Source organism: Cyrtonyx montezumae, unplaced genomic scaffold (genome assembly GCF_038088225.1).
Source record: "Cyrtonyx montezumae isolate F1298 unplaced genomic scaffold, pur_monq_1.0 scaffold_13, whole genome shotgun sequence".
In the NCBI taxonomy this organism is placed as follows: Eukaryota; Metazoa; Chordata; class Aves; order Galliformes; family Odontophoridae; genus Cyrtonyx; species Cyrtonyx montezumae.
Genome location: NW_027071859.1, coordinates 23,620,590 through 23,637,333, shown reverse-complemented (window position 1 = coordinate 23,637,333; position 16,744 = coordinate 23,620,590). Strand labels below are relative to the sequence as shown.

Sequence of the window (16,744 nt, the reverse complement as noted above, 5' to 3'; positions counted from 1 at the left end):
TGAACACCCACTTTGGACTACTATGCAGGATCACAGTTTTATAAGGACTTCAGCTAATGCCAGCTGCAGTATAAACGTTGCTCAGTAAAGCAGAAAGAGACCGCTGACTTCTTCAAAGCATCAGTTTCATAATGTTAAAGATGGTCTTTACTAAAACTTGGAATGCAGTCATTTAGACTTTTACTCCAAGTGTATGGATGACCTCAGTTCTTAGCAATCATTTCCCACAGTTATGATGGTTAACCATCATAAAGTTGACATCAGAAAGAGAAGCACTGCATACAGCAGTACTGTTTTTAAGATACCGTTCTTTCAGGCTACAGAAACATCCTTCAGGTCAAATTCTGTTACAGAAAAGGGTTATCTAAGCCAGCATCAACAAGAATAGTGACTGAGTACAGGCCTAAAACAAGAAAAAAAGGTTACATGCTTGAGAACAAGCTCCCTCATTCACAGTAGGCTCCAGATAGCTTTAAGAAACTATCATTAAGAAATGCAGAATTCATTAAAGTAATTTAAATGTGTTAAAAAAAAAATCATTGCCTAGAAATACTCAATCACTACAGCTGAAGGGTGGAAATAAAATTTTCGTAAGGAAAAAAAAAAGCGTGTCTAGAGTTTGTTGCATATTCAAAGGTATGACTGACCCCAGGCCTTTTGGAAACCTGGCTCTTTGTTCATAGTTTCATCTGCTGGGTTTACTGCACAGATTTGAGAAGCAATCCTTGAGAAAAGGCTTTAATGTCTTTTAAATTCTGCACAAGAGGCAGTTTAATAAATACTGAACCTGGTATGGACTAAGTCAATCCCACAGCAAGAACACCACCTGCAAAAATAACAAAGGCTTGTTACCACTATAGCTATTTTTTTCAGTCATAAAAAAAAATACCAAAAGCACTTTAGCAGAATCATTTATAGCTGGCATACATCTATACGGAGTATAGAGATGATTTCAACCTCCCAGATCTCCAGTTAAGCATCCTAAGCAAGCGTCACTGCTTTAGAACAATTTTCAGTTACCTCCAGGAAGCAACAGGCTCTTCTCTCTGCAGCAGTCCAGTGCAATAAGTGCTAGGAGCTGAGAGAGGACACTCCCACATCACAGTCCCATCAGATCTTCCTGATAACCAATTTGGATACTCTTGCTTGATGGCTGTGCTTCAGGTTAGATGCAGCCTTCAGTGTGGAAGCAGCTAGGCTGGATGAGTATTGTACTGTGGGCATTTCTGATGTGGACAGCAAGGTTGGTTGGCTTTTCCCTCCAAAGACTTATCTATGTAAGCTGGAAAACTATTAGACAATCAAAAGCAAAACCCTGCATCTGGAACTGCAATAAAATACTGTCATAAGGCTGCCCAGATGAAGCAGAGAAACTTTCTATAAAAGTTGATTGCATGTGCTTAGAATGAATTTTAAACTTTTTTTTTTTTCCATCTATATGCACTCATTGTTTCATTCGGGGGAGGATTTTAGGTGGCAAAGACAGGAGTTAAATTAATATGGCCTGTGAACAGTTCTGAAGGTCTTTAAAATGTTTCTTGTGTGAGGACTACATTCTAACTGGTGCTTGAAGAGAAAATGAATGAAATGGCATTTCTTAATTCCATCACAAAAATCTTAAGGTTTCAAGGGAGAGGCCTTATAGACCTCATAAAAGTCAGTTTAAACCCAAACTAAGAGGGAATAGGATGCCCAACCCCCCCCCCAAAGTGATTTTAAAAGGATATTTAAATGTTTTTTTCTAATATATATTTGAGAGGTTTACAGTACAAAATTCTAATTTTCTTTAACTGAATGTTAAAAAGGTGAAAATAATCTTTTTCCAAGGACCACTTCTAAACATAATGAATAGAAACAGAGAGAGGAGTAATGATTCTACAGTTCTATTGCACATCCTAATATATGCTTACATCCAGCAAAAGATATTCTACTATGCTATATTACACATGATTATTCAACTCATTACAAATCCTACAGCTGATTTGAAACGTATACTCCACACAACTTCCTTTTCCTATGTGTATGTTGATTTGGATTTTCATACTTGTTATCCTTGATGTACCAGCATTGTGATAAATTCTAATAAGGTCATATGTAAATATCTAAATCCAAATGAGAAATTCTCTCAACTGTTAAAAATTACACTTCTGTTAATGCCAGATCTTGAGAAGCATATTGTTATAATTACTACTTGTGACATCATAATAGATTAAAGAGAAAAATGTACTCAGCTGTCAGCAAAATTACTGCATTCAGCCACCAGATTTAATAGAGGGACATACGTCCCTCTGGTACACTGGTAATATGCTGGTATTACATATAGCAAAGACTTTCTTCTACTCATAGAACACCTCCCCACAATACAGCTCTCATCCTGAGCAGAACATAATGTTCTCCTAAAAAGATAAATAAATAATAAGGTTATGTCATATCTGCCTCTCCTATATTAATGCCTATTTCATGATCCCATTTTCCCTTTCTTAATTAAGGTTCACAACTACATGACAAAGTATCTTCAACTTGCCCGAATCCTTTTGTTTCAGCTAGAACTACCATCCCATGACATTTTCACTGTGGCTATCACTTTTGCTTCAAGGGATACAGGGAGTTCACACATCTTCCTTCTCTCCCTCAGCAGATGACAGATCTATGCCAACAGAACCTTCCTATCTCCAGCTATTCATCTACATTTCATCTACCCTAAAACCACTTCAGTTAATCTCTCTATTAATAAGTCAGTGCTTACCCATCTACGTTCTTATTTCCCAGCTACAGTTCACTCTTGATGTTATTCCAAGCTTTGTTAGTCCTGTTTTCCAATTGATTTACCTACATACATACAGGTTCGTGTTCCTTAGGGGACTGAATTGCACCCACAGATCACAACCTTTGTCAAATTCAAATGTTCTAAATCCTCCAGCATCTAAAATATTGAAACAAATCTTAGACAATGAGACTGCTAAGGAGCAAGCTACGTTCCTTTTGAAGCATTCTTCTCTACTTAACTGTGGTACATTTAAGACCAGGTGTTGTAAAGAGGAGCACTTTCCACATGAACATCATGACTGTACAGAGCAGTCTTTCAGTGATGGACAGTCGTGTGCACCCCCCCGGAAATCCAACCACATATTCTCTTCGTACCACCTTTAGAGACCCAGAATACACAAGAGTCTCCTTCAGAACAGTTTCAAACTGCCAGGGTTTGAGCATCTCCCATCTTCTTGAAGTTGCAAAACATAACAGAAGTTTAAAGAGGCACTTGGAAGGAGAAGTGAGAGCGCTAACGTTTGCAAGCAGATCTGCAGCTTTTTACTTCAGAAATACATGTTCTTGTCAAGAGGTAAAAGAGCAGTTTCTTTTGTACTTTTTTCTTGACTACTGCATGATCATATCAGACTCACTTGGTTTTCAAAATCCTTGTCTTCTAACTAGATGTAATTTTGAAACAGAATTACAAGAATGCAGAAAAAGCTTTTTCAAATGACTGATTTACATATTCTTACTGATTTTGCCTTTCCAATCTCAAACAGCTCTACAGACAAGAAACAAGTGATTCTTATTCAAATTAAACTGCAGTAAGTGTTCAAAAGCTCTGGAAGTAACTCTTCAGTGTCCAGCTGCTGAGAAGGAAGACTCTCATTCTGGGTTTTTGCCAATAATCAAATCCAAAATAATCCACTTTCAGAGTTATGATAGTGAACGTATGAAATCTGAAAATAAACTGCCTTCAACTTTCTCTTAATAGGACAAAGAAGAAAAACATTAATTACGTTTCACATACTACTTAATCACATAATCTTGGTAGCAACTTGTAACTGTATGCATGTATTGTTATTAGATATTTATATTACAATTCACCTGGCAGGTAGTAAAAGGGAAGAAAATAAAGTTCAAAGTCACTCATTTAGGAGTTAGGGCAGAACAAATTCAAAATTAGAGGACTGTTACCACCCACAAAGGCACTTTAAAAGCCTTCAGGTGAAAATCCATCACCAACTAACACAACCAATGGAGTCCAACGCTCCCACACATCAGTGGAGTACTGCCTGGAGCTTCACCAGCATCAGCATCTGTAACTCCCTGTCGCTTCAACCTTCTGTATCTGGAGTGCAGCCTTTTTCAGGATGGATATCTATAACTCCTTAGTAAGGACATATGGTATTGGCAGTTTACACAGAGCAGTCATTAATTAAATTAGGAATAATTTAAGGAACAGTGAACCCTAGTAGCCAATCCTCTTCTACCAACAAGAGATGTATTTTCTTTTTTATGCCCAGTGTTGCGCTAGCTATGTGCAAGTTACATGCCCTTACACAAACACCCAATAAGCAAAGACTGAAGATTTCTCCAAAATCCTCAAGGTAAAAAAATATATATGTATATAATTAGCGCAACTACACCATTAATAGACTAAATCAGTCAGCTGTTGCAAAGAATAAAACCTCTAGCATAATACAACCACACAGGTTAGTTACATGCTCACCCTAACTGTAACTGGGTTCTACTTCAAGCACCAAACCAGGCTCTCAAAATTCAGGTGTGTTCACTCCTTCAGATGGTAGTTTATATCTTAAGGAAGAAGTCCTACTTAACCACACAAAGACAGCTAAAAATAAAATTATGCAATTTTTTTAATCTTGCAATTTATTTATTAATAATATACTAAAAGGAACAAATACAAAACAGGATAAAATAATTAAACGTCTTGAACGAAATCGAGAAAGGCAAGTGAGGCAAAAGTCAACTAAGAAATGGGAAGAAATTTTCATTTCCCATCCTTCAAGATGCCCCATGCAATAGTATCCTACAGCAACAACAGTAAGTACTCCGTGTGATTACAGCTTCAGCATCATGCTTCCTTTTCCATCAGCCTATTCAATTTGCTAAATGTTTGTGTCTTCTAGGTAGTGAAGTGCATGTTCCTTAGTAAAAGAATGAAATCAGAGTAGGAAAAGAAAAAAAAAGCTACCACAGTTTCTTAGTCTTCAGTGAAATATGCCTCCAGTCCCTCCAGTTCTGCATCAGTAGTCGTATTTGAAGAGGTAGGAGTAGAATTTGAATTCACACTTTCCTGACTGTTATTTTTCTGTTGAGAGTTTCCCAAATGACTCAGCTCCTTCTTCACTTCTCTACCACCATTTAATATCCTTTGACTTTCTGCAAAATACTGATTAGGATGATTCAAAGAAAATCCAATGTCATCAACCTACAAAAATGAAAGGAAAAGTTACTATTTTTATTTTTAAAAGTCATTTCATATCCAATAATAATTATAAATTTGTGTTGAAGAAAAATGCAGTCGTTTGTCAAGACTAGCTCAATAAATATAACCCAGCTTATTTTTTTTAAATCACACAATTTCTTCCCTCACATGAGGAATAAAATTATTGCTTTGGCATAATCATTAAATAGTATTTTTGTCTTTCCTGTATTAAAAACAAACCAAAAAAGTACTATAGGTAAAATAGCATACATTTGAAGATTTAGACAACTGAATCTACATCTAAAAGCAGCATCTTCCTACGTAAGAAACAAACCATGCTATGTCTAGAGTACTAATGGAAGTAGAGAAAATAAAAGTTTTTACAGCTCAAAAAGAACTCAAAGCATAAATACCAATGCGAAGCTCTGAACAGAAAACAGTATCTTCACCTCTTTGCTTTTTTTTTCCTCCCAATAGCAACAAATACAGTATTTCCAAAACAACAAGCTAAGGCACAAGCCCAGTAGTTGCATAACCAGTACCACAGAATAGCTAGGTGTGTTGCAGCACACTGTATTTGTACTGCTCTTTATTCAATGAATGAAAATTCAATTAATGCTCATGAAATACTTCAAAACAGCTTCCAGTTTTAAAAGTAAGCTCCTCTGATATATTCACCACAATCTCAGACATAACTTTTGTATCAGCAGTTCAAAATGCTTCTACATCATGTTCAGGACAGCTGCACTTTTTACCTGCCTGTCAGTTCATGTGAATACTAACACTGAGAATATACTGCTCTTGCAGATGGGAGTGACTCTTGCATAATCCACAGTACAGCAGAGGATGAGGTGTGAAGACCACAGCCCATGGATACCATGGAGGAGAGAGACAAAGCATTACGGACTGACAGCAGTCCCCATTCCCCTTCAACCACTTGGGGAAAGAGGTAGGGGAGGGAGGATGAGCAGAACGTGCTTCTCACTGCTCTAGTCTGTTAGCAATAAGCAATGAATCACATTAGTCTCCCTACACTGACTCCATTTTTCCCATGACAGTAATTGGCGAGTTATCTCCCTGCTATTACCTCTGCACGTGAGCCCCCTTCCACTGCACATTTTCCCCCATCCCTCTGAGAAGGGGAAAATTAGAGACTGGTGCAGCAGTGCTGAGCAACCTATCAGTGACCACTGCAGTCACTTCAACAAAAAAAGGCTCAAGAATATTGTCAAGACTCCCAAACGTGAGCAATGATAAACCAGCAAACACTAAGAGACATAGACGGGTAATTTTCTGCTTGCACAATCTTCCTCTTTACCAAGAAAGGAGGAGTCAATTACAACTTAACAAGTAATTCTGCACACACCCACACCCCCCCTCATGAGAACATACACAGTGGCTGATTTAATATGAAAAGCCATGAGCATGAATTTCAGCCACCTGTGAAAAATCAAGCAGAGAATCGATGTGCGTCCAAAATGAGATCCTGATTAAATGTACTGCTGAAGCCTATCTTAGCACCATCAGAAAACAGCTACATATACAACAAAATCCAATTCAGACATTCAGGAAAATAAAGATATTAGTGACTGCAGTAGGTGACCTTGATTGAAAAATCTTAAAAATAAGTGGCAGCCCTAGCACACTAATTAAGAACTCAAAATAGAAGGCATATAGCAAAAAAGAAATCCAAAACCAACACTGAAATTAATTTCAGTCTTATCTGGATGAATTTCATCCATCCAGCTTTCATCCATGTTCCAATTCTCATTACGTGGGAACTAAATTACTTCTTTACACCAAAAGGCTTAAAAAATAAGCAATACAGTAAAAAGCTGTTTTTTTTTTTTTGTAAAGCTATTAGTTCTGTTCCTTAAAATCTCAGTTTTCTTCATACAAATAAGAAGCATTTTGTAATTCTAATTTAGTTTTAAACTGCTCTCTCCTTAACAAGTTAGAACATGATCTCTGTATGGGTGAAATCTACAGCCATGTTTCCAGAGGTGACTGACAGCACTTGGCTAAAAGTTAAAGACTGTTAATTAAAAGTGCAGGATGAGTCCAAGTACTCTTCTTTTCAAACCTGAATGCTACTCAAATAAAGCTGTACTGGATTAAATTTAGGCAACATCATTTTAATTAAAAGAATTCTACCCTTTCAAACACCTCTTTTGAGAGCTGGAAGAAAGAAAGGGGAAGTTTTGTTCAGAATTATCATCTGCCTTTGTGATTATGATAAATAATCCCTGTGTAATTCTCAGTAACTTTCAGTGAATGTTGAAATATACAAGAAATGTTGACCACAAAAACAGAGGTGCAGCATACAAAAATGTCCTTGATTATTTTGTAATGTTAGACTGCTCATGTAAGTCTTAGTGTTTTTGGGTAATACCAAGAAACACATGAAAAATAACACCAAGTTGAAAATCTTCCTCAACTTACAGATAAGTTACCAGAAGCCTAGTGCCAGAAAAAGAGAAACTAGATTTCTCTAACATTTTTATCCATTCACGCCCGTAAATCTATCTAGAATCCAATATGCCCAAAGAAAAATGTATTTTCTGGGCAGTCAGAAATTTAAGCTTGTAGCACATATTGATTCAAGTGAGGAAATCTGTCACTTCAGACAGAACTCCTTATTCCACCTAGCAGCTGATACTATCAGAAGACTATTCTTGGATTCAACACATTGTGCACATACCGACCTTCAGACCAACTCTGATTTTATAGCTGCTACTATAACAAATGTTCTAAAAGAAACTGAAACAACAATTTTACAGCAATAGTTTCTTTGGATTTTAATCAAGAACTTTTAAAATTACAGCTGATATTACAGAAAAACCATGTGGAGCAATTATGGTGCCAAAGTAAATTACATCAACCAATGAAACCAAGTTGAATGTCTTGAGATTTGATCACAAACTAAGAAAATTTTTTTCTTATATATACTTTATGTATATATATATATATACACACACACACACACACACACACACTATACTATATATACTTTATACTTGTTGAAAAAACTCTAAGGTGATGATTCCTTGGCAGCAGAAAGTTTGCCAAGTGTGTTTGACTTCATTTGCTTCTTAAAAATACACTATGACTGTAAAAACAGCAATACTTGTGCAAATATCATTAACATCATTGGTTCATTTGGAAAACAACTTACACAGTCACCAGACAGGCTTTCCTAACGGGCTTAAAACAGTAAATGGTGACTTATTTACAATCAAATTTCAAAGCACTAATTCTTTCTACAGACAAAATGTCACAGGACAATTAATTTGACCTATTAGCACCTCACAGCTGATACTACCAATCTTGTACTTGACGGCATGTATGTAACCCAGATTTCCGAACTGTTCTGTCTGAAAAGATTTTTCTCTATTTTGAATTGAGATCCAACCTTATCAACTAAATTAAAATAAAATCTCACTGCTATTGTAACCATGAAAGGCATTCCTCATTACTGTGACCACTGCTTGGAGTAAAGTTTACACTTCTTACATTTGTAGAGTGTCTCGTTTCCCCCTGTGCTTAAGTTGCCTTGTATCCTCACTTCAGTACAAAATAAAATCTTAACCAATCTAAAAGGGATAATCAACATGAAATAGGTTACTGTGAAATCAAGTACAAATATTAGAACTTCAAACAGTTATGGCGCTTTCCAGATATGGCTTATAACTCAAATTAGACCATAAATACAGATATTTCAATAGTGCCTGGATAATTACTCTGGTTTCATATATATTAAATATTTTTATTCTTATTAAAATATTATAGTTTTGAAAATATCTAGCCATTCAATCAAACTTCTATGAAATTTATTCTATCATGTTTCCACACAAGCTGTTCAGCCACAACTATCGAGTCAAAACAGCTTGATTTTGTCACACATGTAGAACAGCTTTTCTTGGTCAAATTAGAGTTCTGTTATTTAGAAAACAACTTTCCCAAAAAGCAGTATGCCCTAATCTTCCAGAATGTGAAAAGCTACTCATGCATCAGATGCATTCCTTAGTGCTTACCTTTCACACAGTTAGTAGAAAATTTAAATTGCACAGAGGTACATTTCTTAACACACTAGCTCCTTCCTGAAGGCAATGCACTGAACCACACTAATGATAGCTGCTTTTCTATTGTGGTTGTGAGATGGTGATACAAAGGTCCAGGTGAGGTACCGTAATTAAATAAATAAAGTCCAGTTTACACTGAATCTGAAGAGAAGCATCTTTCAGGTAACCCATGAACCTGAAATATTGAGGTGCAAAGACTCCCCTCTCCAGTAGTTGTAAACATTCTCATTCTAATCCAGTTGAATTTATTAGGAGACTTAATGTCAAGCAATACACAACAGAAACCAACAGAAAAGCTGCTGCAAGCATGAGAATAAAATGCAACAGAAACTTGATAAATGATAACAGGAAGAAAGGCAAAAACAGTTAAGTAAACAGCGTGTGACTAATTCTGTAAACTTAGAAGTATCAGCACAGGCAATGCTGAATACAGCTTCAGAGCATACTTTTGCTGTACATTCAGCCTTATGATTGCTGGGAATTTGAGGAGACAAATAGTTCCACATAAATCAAATGTGAAAACCAATGAGAACAAAGAAGCCAATGGCAAAAGTCTTTGGGTGGATCATCTAATCCTCAACCACATTTTTAACAAGGTCATTTCACGTTCTGATCTTTGGAAAGGGATGTTTCAATTTTTCAATTTTTTCAGTTGTGGAGAAAAAGTTATAAGAAGAACAGTACTCCTTCTTTCTTGACAGTGAGGAATCTTGAACCAATGTGAAAACTTTGTGCTGAATCAAGAAATACTACAGAAAGATGTGCCACTGCCTTTCACTACTTCACAGTTTTGTGGAGGAGCATTATTTAATATTTTATAGATCCTTACAATTAAGCAAGGGGAAGGTGTGCTTGTCTTGACTTAAAAATTAATCACACATGACAAATGACATGAGAAAAATATCAAGTGAAAGTTAACATAACTGTGTAAGTGCTGGAAGATTAGTTTCGTTTCAGTTGCATCTGTTACATCTATTCTGCTTAAGGTGTACCTCATAACACCAAACTTGCATTATCAGTTAAAAACAACAACTTGTTTAAAAACAGGATATTGAAAAAGTTAAATGGCTTGAAATACATTTAACATTGGAGTGAATATATCTAAATGTAAATATTTAAACAAATTAACAGTATCGACAATTTCAGGAAGTATAAACTTTTACTATATCCTCTAATGTTCACAATGCAAATATCATCAATATATAAATGAAGGCAATTACAAAAGAGTACCTGAAATTATTGAAATGGAAATTAATAACGCAAGACAGCTAGTGTTGGACATAAAAACTGCAAAGAGCCTCAGGATTTCACATACAGTTTCCACAATCTTCTTCAAAACAAAGTCAATGATTGTAGTGTAACAAAAATGACTACTACTTACATCGTGTGTCAATTCAAAGTACTTCTGACAGGCCAGCTGGTAATGCATGCCCTTCACCAATTCCAGGATCTACACAGAGGAAGAAAAAACGTCAAGGACCCAGAGGTAGCACACACACACAACCAAAGAACTTTGCATGAGAATTTAGACATGCTATAATTCTTTAAAAATAACCAGGTCACATTTAAAACAAGGTAAAACCACAGGAAGATACACTTTGTGTCTAAAACTTAATGTCAGTACCTTAATTTCAAGAATCTGTTGAATGGATATTTTGTTAATAAAACTGTGACAGCTATTCCAAAACTATCATATTGCAACATATCTTCCATAATTGCAGATGTAAATCCAGTAATTCAAGTGTTTGAAGCACAAAGCAATCAACTGCAATATTTCTATCTTTATTTTCCATATTACCAGTTCATACAGATACAGAATAAAACAGTACAGTGCTCCCATCACAAAAATTTAGTGCAAACCCTTCAGACAAGTATCTCTCAGAGGGAAATGCTTCTACCTTCAATCATATTTGTCCTTTTAAAATGAAGTTATTTCTGGCCAAGCTCAGCAGAATACATGAGTGAATAGCCTGCCTTGAACACCTATTAGGAAAATCATGCCATCTTTTGTAAATATAATTTGCTTCCCAATTCTACTGCATGTAATCTCTTCTGTGCTGTACAAAGTCCCGTTCTTATCAGCAGAACACAATGTCGGCTGACTTTTTTTTTCTTTTTTGTGTTGAAGTTTCATCACCTCCTCCCTCCTACACGTAATCAAAATATACGCTCTCTCTGCTTATCAAAAAGAGAAGATTGCTGGAATTAAGAGATAACCTCAGTGGATGGAAAAGTAGTTTTCAAGAAATGTTAATTTCAAGTCCCTTTCCCAGGTTTGACCTTTGTGTCAAACACAGCAACATACTCCAGCTTAAATCCCTGCTGTACTCATTATTGGATGCCACCTTCTATTTATTGACAGATGTATAAATAAATTACATTTGCTGAATGGATAAAAAATGGCAACACACTGCCAAGAAAGTACTTAACCACATACTTTCTCTGTTATAGTCCAAGTGATTACACTTCTATGCTTCTTGCCAATTCCTGTTAAATCTTCTGTAAGAGTTCAAGATCAAGACCAACTAGGCAATGAAGTCTGAAATTCAGCTCACCCTCACATACGCACATATATATGTATATACACATAAGCACACAAACACGCATACTCTGATTTTGTTTCATCTCTGTCCTTTAAAAATGACTGAAAAATTTGTGTCACGTTAAGCAAATGGCTGAAGAAAACTCATTTATTCTAAATGTTTTAACTGTTTTGCCTTATATTTTTCTCTTTCTACTCCTTACAGTAAAAATCTGTATTGTGCAAAAGCACTATCTTTCAAATAAATGCTAACTATGTTGAATTAAACACTAACAACACTGAGCTATTTACTTACATATGCATCACAGATACATACAACACACGTTATCTTTGAATAGGACAGAAATGCTATACCAGTTTTCGCTATTCCAAAAAGCTATTACATATTCTTCTCATAATTCAGAATACTGATCAGAACACCTATGTGCCCATTGGCTAAAAGAAATATTTGCAGTATTTTACTGCATTCAGATTTTCCTAAAAGCAAACTTTCCAGCTAGAGGAGTCAACAAATTCAATCTAGTCATGAACACTTTAGGTTGTCTCAGATTTATTAATTTAACCAATACTATACTTCAATAAAAATAATTCTAATCCTCAGATGGAAATCTATTCTAAGATTCAGAATCTAGTAAGCAAACAAGACCTTTAAAAGCATCACAACTTTAAAGTATAAACAAAGTTTAAAAGCAGCAAAATTCTCCTGTAATTTAGAGAAGTTTTAGGAAAAGTCAATCAGTTAAAAAGCTAATCGTGTTCAACTTTTCAATTACAGAGCACAACACTACTGCTACTTTATGTAACTGTTACACCATTATCCAACTATCGTGAAAAGCGGAAAGGACAAGAATGCTCAAAGCTAGCATTTGATTTACTAACTCACAGTGGCTCACAGGATGCAAGATTAAACTGCTGCTGTCTTCTCTGGTAACTTCAAGTGACAGGTATCACTGACAGAGTGGATGATGACAGAATAAAGGGGAATGTATAATTTCCAGCCTTGTAGGAGAGATTATTCAGAACAAACTGTTCTGAAATCATACCCATTTAAGCCCTTGATGCATCTATGAGAAAATCTTAACCCATCTTTACAGTGAATAAGAATCATCTGTTCAATCAATACTGCTGACATATACAAAACATTATCAGCTCTCCTTCAGGAGCTCAAAATTCTCAAAGAAAAACTTTATTGTTTTGCAGCCGCTCAAACTTTGCTGTCCAGATTCTCTGCAGATCCAACAAAGAACTCTCATCCCACTTCCTCAATCCTCCCCGAGATGAACGCTGTGTCACCACACAGAGCAGACCAGGCTCCTTCATCCAGTTTCTCAAAATCATGTATATGATCGTACTTATTAACCATACATTGTACCAACTCAATGCTTACTTACTCATAACTCCATAAATGTTACTTGTATAAAATACATCTTAGGAAACACACCCAGAAACACAATCTTCTCCTCCATCTGAACTGCCACAAGTCCATGGGGCCAGATGGGATCCACCCAAGGGTGCTGAGGGAGCTGGCAGAGGTGATTGCCGAGCCACTTTCTGCCATCTATCAGCATTCCTGGTTATCTGGAGAGGTCCCACAAGATTGGAGGCTTGCCGATGTGACTCCCATCTTCAAGAAAGGCCGTAAGGAAGACCCGGGGAACTACAGGCCTGTCAGCCTGACCTCAGTATCAGGGAAAGTTATGGAACAGATGATATTGAGGGAGATCACACGACACGTGCATGGCAATAAAGGGATCAGACCCAGCCAGCACGGGTTCACCAGGGGCAGGTCGTGCTTGTCCAACCTCATCTCCTTCTATGACTGGGTGACCAGACAGGTAGATGAGGGAAAGGCTGTTGATGTAGTCTACCTGGACTTCAGCAAGGCCTTTGACACGGTCTCCCACAGTATTCTCCTAAGGAAACTGGCAGCCCGTGGTGTGGACAGGTTCACTCTTCTCTGGGTGGAGAACTGGCTGGAGGGCCGTGCCCAGAGGGTAGTGGTTAATGGAGTTAAGTCCAGCTGGCGTCCTGTTACGAGTGGTGTCCCCCAAGGGTCAGTTTTGGGGCCCATCTTGTTTAATATCTTTATTGATGACCTAGACGAGGGAATTGAGTGTATGCTCAGTAAGTTTGCAGATGACACAAAGCTGGGAGGATGTGTCAAACTGCCTGAGGGTAGGGAGGCCCTTCAGAGGGATTTGGATAGGCTGAAGATAGCTTTGGATAGCTGGGCTGAGCTAAATGGGATGAGGTTCAATAAGACCAAGTGCCGGGTCCTGCACTTTGGCCACAATAACCCCATGCAATGCTATAGGCTTGGGGCAGAATGGCTTGAAGAATGTAGAGAGGAAAAGGACCTGGGGGTTCATAAGTTCATAAGTTCATAAGTTCATAAGGTTGGAAAGGACCTATAAGATCATCTAGTCCAACCATCCTCCTATCACTATCTCTACCCAACTACTAAATTAAGTCCTTTAGCACCTCATCTAAACGCTTCTTGAACAGCGCTAGGGATGGTGCCTCAACCACCTCCCTAGGCAGGCCATTCCAGTGCCTGACCACTCTTTCAGAAAAGAAATGCTTCCTGAGGTCTAATCTAAATCTTCCCTGGCGCAACTTGTGGCCATTCCCTCTTGTCCTGTCATTACTTATCAGGGAGAAGAGGCCTACCCCCTCCTCACCACAACCCCCCTTCAGGAAGTGGTAGAGTGCAATAAGGTCTCCTCTGAGCCTCCTCTTCTCCAGACTAAACAATCCCAGCTCCCTCAGCCGCTCCTCATAAGACTTGTGCTCCAGGCCCCTCACCAGTTTTGTTGCCCTTCTCTGAACACGCTCCAGGGCCTCAATGTCCTTCTTGTAGTGAGGGGCCCAAAACTGAACACAGTACTCGAGGTGCGGCCGTACCAGAGCCGAGTACAGGGGGATGATCACCTCCCTGCTCCTGCTGGCTACACTATTTCTAATACAGGCCAGGATGCTGTTGGCCTTCTTAGCCACCTGGGCACACTGCCGGCTCATGTTGAGCTGAGCATCAACCAACACCCCCAGGTCCTTTTCCTCTCTACATTCTTCAAGCCATTCTGCCCCAAGCCTATAGCATTGCATGGGGTTATTGTGGCCAAAGTGCAGGACCCGGCACTTGGTCTTATTGAACCTCATCCCATTTTGCTCAGCCCAGCTGTTCAGCCTATCCAAATCCCTCTGAAGGGCCTCCCTACCCTCAGGCAGTTTGACACATCCTCCCAACTTGGTGTCATCTGCAAACTTACTGAGGGTACACTCAATTCCCTCGTCTAGGTCATCAATAAAGATATTAAACAAGATGGGCCCCAAAACTGACCCTTGGGGGACACCACTCGTAACAGGACGCCAGCTGGACTTAACTCCATTAACCACTACCCTCTGGGCACGGCCCTCCAGCCAGTTCTCCACCCAGAGAAGAGTGAACCTGTCCACACCACGGGCTGCCAGTTTCCTTAGGAGAATACTGTGGGAGACCGTGTCAAAGGCCTTGCTGAAGTCCAGGTAGACTACATCAACAGCCTTTCCCTCATCTACCTGTCTGGTCACCCAGTCATAGAAGGAGATGAGGTTGGACAAGCACGACCTGCCCCTGGTGAACCCGTGCTGGCTGGGTCTGATCCCTTTATTGCCATGCACGTGTCGTGTGATCTCCCTCAATAACATCTGTTCCATAACTTTCCCTGATACCGAGGTCAGGCTGACAGGCCTGTAGTTCCCCGGGTCTTCCTTACGGCCTTTCTTGAAGATGGGAGTCACATCGGCAAGCCTCCAATCTTGTGGGACCTCTCCAGATAACCAGGAATGCTGATAGATGGCAGAAAGTGGCTCGGCAATCACCTCTGCTAGTTCCCTCAGCACCCTTGGGTGGATCCCATCTGGCCCCATGGACTTGTGGGAGTTCAGATGGAGGAGAAGATCTCTGACCGTCTCTGCTTGAATCACAGGGGGTGCATTATGCACCCCGTCCCAGACTTCCAGGTCAGGGCAAGTACCATTTGGATAACTGTCCTGTTTATTAAAGACAGATGTGAAGAAGGCATTGAGAACCTCAGCCTTTTCCTTATCATCTGTGGTTATATTGCCTGCCTCGTTGAGTAAAGGAGGGAAATTTTCCTTAGTTTTTCTCCTGCTGTTAATATATTTGTAAAAGGGTTTCCTGTTCTCCTTTACAGCAGTAGCCAGCCTAATTTCAAGCTGGGCTTTAGCATTTCTAATTTTCTGCCTGCAGATCTTGGCCAGTTCTCTGTAGTCACCCCAAGTAGCCTGACCCATCTTCCAGAGGACATAGACTCTCCTTTTCTCTCGGAGTCTCAACAAAAGATCCCGGTTCATCCACACTGGTCTTTTGCTCCTCCGGCTTGACTTACAGGACTCCGGGACTGCCTGCTCCTGTGCCTTTAAGATTTCCATCTTGAAGAGCATCCAGGCTTCCTGGACCCCTTTACCCTTCAGGAGCGAGTCCCAAGGGACCCTTGCAACAAGTGTCCTGAACAGGTCAAAGTCTGCCCTCTGGAAGTCCAAGGTAATAGTTTTGCTAGTCACCCTCTTGACGGCACCCAGAATAGCAAACTCCACCATTTCATGGTCACTCTGGCCAAGACAATCTCCAACCTTCACATCCCCTACTAGTCCTTCCCTGTTAGTGAAAAGTAGGTCAAGCAAGGCATCTCCCCTGGTAGGCTCTTGCACCAGCTGAGTCAGGAAGCAATCATCCACACATTCTAGAAATCTCAAGGACTGCTTCCTCTGCGCAGTATTGTATTTCCAGCATATATCAGGGAAGTTGAAGTCCCCCATGAGAACGAGTGCTGGCCATCGTGCAACATCTACGAGTTGTTTATAGAACATCTCATCTATTTCTTCATCCTGACTAGGTGGTCTGTAACAGACCCC

The 16,744-nt window shown here is 38.9% G+C and overlaps 1 protein-coding gene across 1 annotated transcript in view; it reads right to left on the bottom strand.

Annotated features, from left to right (window-relative positions):
* Positions 1 to 4,817: 4,817 nt before the first annotated feature.
* The window catches only part of PRIM2 (DNA primase subunit 2), an 85,828-nt gene continuing 73,901 nt past the window's right edge, over positions 4,818 to 16,744 (bottom strand). Inside the window, exons 12-13 of the mRNA XM_065731147.1 lie at positions 10,667 to 10,735; positions 4,818 to 5,206 (exon numbers count right to left, since the gene is read on the bottom strand). Coding sequence (XP_065587219.1) covers positions 4,979 to 5,206; positions 10,667 to 10,735 — 297 coding nt within the window. The 3' untranslated portion in view covers positions 4,818 to 4,978. The remainder of the gene's footprint in view (positions 5,207 to 10,666; positions 10,736 to 16,744) is intronic.